This window comes from Mastomys coucha, unplaced genomic scaffold (genome assembly GCF_008632895.1).
Source record: "Mastomys coucha isolate ucsf_1 unplaced genomic scaffold, UCSF_Mcou_1 pScaffold4, whole genome shotgun sequence".
Lineage (NCBI taxonomy): Eukaryota > Metazoa > Chordata > Mammalia > Rodentia > Muridae > Mastomys > Mastomys coucha.
In genome coordinates this window covers 20,286,449-20,293,092 of record NW_022196910.1, presented here as the reverse complement: position 1 = coordinate 20,293,092, position 6,644 = coordinate 20,286,449, and the positions used below count along the sequence as shown (strand labels likewise).

The 6,644-nt window shown below is 40.8% G+C and overlaps 1 protein-coding gene across 2 annotated transcripts in view; it reads left to right on the top strand.

Annotated features, from left to right (window-relative positions):
* The first annotated feature begins 2,556 nt into the window (after nt 1-2,556).
* Nucleotides 2,557-6,644, top strand: part of Nedd1 (NEDD1 gamma-tubulin ring complex targeting factor) — a 43,277-nt gene continuing 39,189 nt past the window's right edge. The window contains exons 1-2 of one of the 2 annotated variants that reach the window (XM_031349376.1): nt 2,557-2,720; nt 5,261-5,404. In XM_031349376.1, coding sequence (XP_031205236.1) covers nt 2,612-2,720; nt 5,261-5,404 — 253 coding nt within the window. In that variant the 5' untranslated portion in view covers nt 2,557-2,611. Of the gene's footprint in view, nt 2,721-2,800; nt 3,082-5,260; nt 5,405-6,644 lie in introns of those variants that run through there. The other variant, XM_031349377.1, reaches the window with a different exon arrangement.

The window sequence follows — 6,644 nt, the reverse complement described above, 5'->3', positions numbered from 1 at the left end:
TTGAGTACAGAGTTGTTCAGTTCCCATAAGTATGTGTGCCTGCTGTTGTTTCTGTTGATGATATCCAGCTTTAATCCATGGATTAGGATACAGGGGGTTATTTTGATTTTCTCATATCTATTGACACTTGATTTGTGTCTGAGTATGTGGTCAGTTTTGGAGAATGTTCCATGAGCTGCTGAGGAGAAGTTACATTCTTTGTTGTTTGGGTAAAATATTCTGTAGATCCCTGTTAGGTTCATTTGGTTTTTAACATTAGTTAGCTCCAACATTTCTCTGTTTACTTTTTGTCTGGATGAGCAGCTGTCTACTGGCAAGAGCAGTGTATTGAAGTCTCCTGCTTTTGGTGTGTGAGGGTCAATATGTGATTTAAGCTATGGTCATGTTTCTTTTATAAAAGTTGGGCCTTTGAGACTGTGACATAGATGTTAAGAATTGAAATGTTGCCTTTGTGTATTTTTCCTTTGATGAATATGTAGTGTCTTCTCCCATCTCTTTTGATTAATTTTGATTTGAAATGTATTTTATATTAAAATGGCTATAGCAACTTACTTCTTAGGTCCATTTGTTTGAAATATCTTTTTTTCCTACTCTTTACCCTGGGGAAATGTCTGTCCCTGATGTTGCATTGTGTTTCTTGGTTGCAGAAGAAAGATGGATCTTGTTTTTGCATTCATTTGTCAATTGTGTCTTTTTATTGGAGAACTGAGACCATTGATATAGAGAGATATCAATGACCAATGATTACTGTAATTTTGTTGTTGTTGATGGTGGTAGTGGTGGTGGTGGTACATGTGTGGTATGTTTCCCTTCTTTTGGCTTTTCTGGTCTAAGATTATTTATTTCCTGTGTTTTCATGAATATAGTTAATCTTACTGGTTTGGAATTTTCCTTTAAGCACTTTCTGTAGGGCTGGATTTGTAGTATATATTATTGAAAATTGATTTTATCTTGGAATGTCTTATTTTCTTCATCAATGTGATTGAATGTTTTGCTGGGTATAGTAATCTGGGCTGGCATCTATGGCCTCTTAGAGTCTGCAGCTCCTTCTGGCTTTTATTGTCTCTAATGAGAAGTCAAGTGTAACTCTAATAGGTCTGCCTTAAATGTTATTGGTCTTTTTCCTTTGCATTTTCCTTTTAATAATTTTTCTTTGTTCTGAATATTTACTGTTTAGTTATTATATGGTGAGGGGACTGTCTATTCTGGTCCAAACTATTCTGTGTTCTGTAAACTTCTTGTGCCTTTATAGACATCTCCTTTTTAGGTTAGAAAACTTTTCTTCTATGATTTTGTTGAAAATATTTCTTGGCCTTTGAGCTGGGATTCTTCTCCTTCCTCTATTCCCATTATTTTTAGGTTTTACTTTTTTCATAGTGCTTCAGATTTTCTGTAAGATTTTGCATCAGGAATTTTTAGATTTAACATTTTCTTTGACAAGTTTATCATTTTCTTTTATCATATCTTCAATGCCTGAGGGTTTTATCTTCTATCTTTTGTATTCTGTTGGTGAAGCTTGCCTCTGTAGTTCCTGTTTGCATTCCTAAATTTTTCATTTCCATAATTCCCACATTTTGTATTTATTGTTTCTATTTTTCATTTTTGAGTCTTGAATAGTTTTATTCACTTCCTTTATTTGTTTGTTTTTCTTTTTCAGTTAATGTTTTACATTAAACTCATGACAATCCTTCTGTCTTAGTCTCCTGGGTGTTGGGATTTCTAGTGTGAGTAAATAAGCCAAGCTTATTTACTTTCATTGTTATGAAATATCTCACTTTTAATTAAGAAATAGTTTTGGTGTCTACATTTTTCCCTACCACATGACCCAGTCTTAAGCTTTCTTGCTGGTTTCAATGTGAGAATTTGTTTTCTGCTTGAAGCATTCTTTTCTTTTCTTTTTTTGTTTTTTGTTTTTTGTTTTTTGTTTTGTTTTGTTTTTTTTTTTTTTTTTTTTTGTTTTGGTTTTTTTTGAGACAGGGTTTCTCTGTGTGGCCCTGGCTGTCCTGGAACTCACTCTGTAAACCAGGCTGGCCTTGAACTCAGAAATCCGCCTACCTCTGCCTCCCCAGTGCTTGGATTAAAGGCTTAGATTAAAGGCATATACCACCGCACACCCCTTTGAAGTTAGATATTTAATCCGCAGCTTTCCTTGGTTTCCTCTTCATGAAATACTATCCTAAACCAACATCCAACATCCATGCTAATTGCCTTTATTAAGAGCGTTCTTTTTTGTGACCTTTATGTGTGTGTGTGTGTATGTGTGTGTGTGTGTGTGAACTGAGAGTTGCCTGGGTTGGCCTTGAATTTCTCATCTTTTATTCTTGTCTTCCCTTTTCCCACAGAATTGTTAAAACTAACTTCCTACACTAGACTGTAATCTCCATTAGGCCGAGGACCCTACTTGTTGATTGACCTCTTGTCCCTTCAGGCTAAACCCGGTGATGCACACCCACGCCCTAACACTGCCTGGCACACAGTAGCCAGCAAACAAATGAGTGACAAAGGCTAGTAGCTACAGGCTAGGAAAACTTTCTTTGCACCCGCCCCAGTGTGGGCCGCCACCCAGCACGAGCTGGCTCAGCGCTCGCGGCGCCGCCTCTTCCGTGACGTCATGAGAGGCGGGACTTCCGGCCGCCCAAGTTTAACAGTCCAGGCGGGAGCCGGAAGCGCAGCGAGGAGCGGGTGGAGCCGGGCCCCCTCTGTGGCCCCACGTTTGAGAGGTGAGGTTCCTCCCGACCGGGAGGCTCTGTGAGCGCTCTGGCTTTGGGCTGGAGACCCCGAGGTCAGCCTCCTCGGCCCTGCGCTGGGCGGCTGCGGCTGCGGCTACGGGCGCGCTCGCGGAGGAGAGTGGCCCGGGACGGGACCGGACTGGGTCGCGGGCCCCGGACCTACGGGCCGAGGTGCCCCGGGCGGCTTGCTCACCCCGAGGCTCGAGTCTGGCTCCCCCGTAGCTGCTGAACGCCGCCGTCCTGGGCTCGGGGTGCGACTCCAGAGAACTCTTCTGCAGAGTGTGCAGTTGTTCTCTCCGTCGCTCTTCTTTCTCGGGATCCTCTCCAGGGGACTGATGTCAGATCCCAGAAGGCAAGCGAGGGAACTGTGAGATGACTCTGTCAAGTCAGCGTCGCTGTAGTTGTGCGGGTCGCTTAACTCAGCTGTTGAGGAACCTTGATCCACCCGTTGCACCACACTGCACAGTAGGCTCCTTGTGTGGGGTTCTGGTAGCAACAGCTTGCACCAGTATTTACTGCTCTTAAGAGTTCAACTTTTCTACTGTGTTTTTTTTTCTTAAACTGGGGAACTAGTGGCATAGTGTACATGCTTCAGTCACCAAATAGAAACATTGTCTACAACTCAACAGGTGACTCTACAAGTTTTTAGCAGCACCTTCCAGGGGCCCTAGAACCACCCACTCGGAACCACCCACAATACTACTGTATTCCAAAATATGCACAACAACAAATCATGGGAGTTTCTGGCTAAATGTTTTATCCTTTCCTTAAACCTTAATTTTTCTTCTTCTTCTTCTTCTTGGTAATCAATGGTTTTTGCCTTATGCTTTTTAGTTTATCCTCTGGAGCCCATTAGAGATATGTGTGGTGCTTTGTTGATGATACGGGCGTGTGTCTGTGACCGGGCGTGTGTCTGTGACCGTTGTTGGCCTTTAACATTGGTGAATAAATTCAGCCCCCATATGTCACCGCAGGGAATCAATTCAGTATGTTGGAGCAGCAGTAGCATCCCTTTAAAAAAAAGTAACCACTTTTTATTAGACTTCAAGTATCAATGAAACTGTGTTGACCTATAAAAAGAAATATATTTTGTGTGACTACCATAGATTAAACACACACACACACAAACACACACATACACACAGAGGAACATGGATTAAAAATAGTACATTTTCTTGTGCCTTAGTTTTCTCCATTGATTTTATATATACATGTATATATATATACATATATATATATATATAAAGATTGGTTATAACTCACTTCACTCAAACTCATTGTATATTCATCTTTAGACATAGGCAATAGGATAAATTGTATCATCAACATGGATGTAGTTATGGATACATAATATAGTTAAATGGATAATAATATAGAACTCATTGTTGGTTTTGTTTTGTTTCTGAGACAGGGTTTTTCTGTGTAGCCTGGCTGTCTGGAACTAGCTCCACAGACTAGGCTGGCCTCAAACTTACAGATCCACCTGCCTCTGCCTGGGTTTAAAGGCCTGCACCACCACCACTGCCAGCCCTGTAATAACAGTACTCTCCTACCACCCATAGAGGCTGTGGGAGTCTGTTTGCCCTCCTCTCTCCTGTGTATGCTTAAATACACTGTCTTCCACAGTACCTGCTGCCCTTCAGAGTACTTGGAGCAGCCTCTCCACTGTCTAGGCTGCTTTGGCTTTGGCTTGTGGCATCACTCTGTCAGATTTATGTGTTGGAACATTACATTGAATAAAAAGTGAGAGGTCCTGGACCAAGAGTCGGCATTAGGATACAGTGGCAACTTCTTTAACCTTGTTGTTAATTTTAGAGGTTGGAAAACTTGGGATAATGGAGTTTAGACTTCTAGGAAGGCTAGATTATAGCACATTAAAAAATATACAAGAATATTTCTTAGTACATTTCTTTGTGGAGTACTTAGTATGGATCAAGAATATTTCAAAACTCCTGTGTGAGGAGGCAGACATTGTTATGGGAACAAAGAAGAAAGCAAAAGTTCCATGAAAGAAACTGAATTGGGTGGTGGGATACAGGGTAACTGCTGATAAAGGGCTTTTGTTGCCACAGTAGGTGGAGAACCTACCTTTTAGAAGCAGAGATGTTTTGAGCCGAGGCCTGAAATATAAGGAGATGGTTTATAGGTAGAGGGGGGCAGCAGGTGACTGCACTAAGATGAGGAGGTGCTTGGCTTGATTCATAGACATGAAGAAGGCCAGTGTCCGGATCTAGTGGCTCTGGCAAGAGAGGGAGGACAGCCACACAGGCATGCCTGTCCTGTAAGGCAGGCTGAGGTGGTTGGGTGTTTCGTAGATGCAGAGGGGACTCTTGGAAGGATGATCTAAACTAAACACTGCATGATTGGCTGTGTTTAAATCACTCATAGTGCTCTCTATGTGTGCTGTTAGGAATAAAGGTGGACAGAAATGGACAAGTAACACCCCTGCCTTTAGATCAGGAGCATTTCTGCTTTTAAAACTTGCTTTTCTGTAATTGCGTTTTAAATATGTTGTTCTAAACTTTTTATAGGCCCAGTCATGCAGGAAAACCTCAGATTTGCTTCATCAGGAGATGACGTTAAAATATGGGATGCCTCATTTCTGACATTGGTGGATAAATTCAGCCCTCACACATCACCGCATGGAATCAGTTCAATCTGTTGGAGCAGCAATAGTATCCTTTAAAAAAAAGTTATCACTTTTTGTTAGTTTTTAATGATCAGTGAAACTGTTGGCACATAAAAAAATATTTGGTGGCTACCTTAGATTAAAAAAAAACTGATAAAAATAGTATGTATACATGCGCCCGAGTTTTCTCTTTTGATTTTCTTTAAAAAAAATTTTAGTTGCAACCTACTTCGACCTCATTCAAACTTGCTGAATATTATTAGTCTTTAGATGCAGGCCATAAAACTAGTTATAGTGTCTACAGTTAGTGAATACGTGGAATTAGTTAGGTAAGAATAGTGGAGGACCTGGAAGACTTTACAATTGTTTGTTTGTTTGTTTGCTTGTTTTGTTTTTGTTTTTGTTTGTTTTTTTCATCTCCATTTGGATATTTCTGAATCCGATGTGGAAATCAGTGAGCTTGGGGACAGAAGCAGGATGAAAAAGAGATTAAAAAGGTCATTGTGTGTCATTCACATCTTACTGGTGATATGCTTGGATTTTCCTATCGGTGTATACCCTGTGTTGGGGAGTTAGGATGGGGAGTGAGGGGAACCTGAAAGTTAGGGTTTATCATCACACATCATTGACATTTTGGGGTGGAGGCTCAGTGTTGTGGGGGCTTTCCTGGGCACCATAGGATGCTAGGAAGTGTCCCTGGCCTCTTCTGCCCAACCCCTAAATGCCTTTAACTCCCAGTTGTGATGATCCAAGTGCCCCCGAGCTAGACTCAATTGTAGATGAAGCGCTCTTCGTTTTCTAGATATGGAAAGACTCTATCATTGGTATGCTAGAAACGAATCTTGTGTGAAACACACACCGTTTTGAAACAACCACGAAGTGTTAAGAATTGTCTGGATTTTACCAGTATCAAAGTATTAATATTATCCCCAATGAAAGGGAAACTGACAGGGCTTTAAAATATGACCGATTTATGAACAAACATATTAGGGTTTTTTAATCTCAAATGCCTGTTCTTACACATTCATAACAAATGACAACTTTTCTTATTGATTCACATTTCCCTCTTGATCATTCCTTGGTTTCTGCGTGAGAGCAGTGAAACCAATTACTTGGATGCTCTATTAATCAGACTGTGTGAAGGACTCTACAGCCTGTCACGTGGAAACTATTTTAAGGAGAGTGGCAAGTGTCTGAAGTTGGTCCTCACTATTTTTAGGTTTTAATTGTGTTTACAGCTTCACTTTTTTTTTTTTTCTGGGTCCCTTGAAGAAAAGAAACAATTC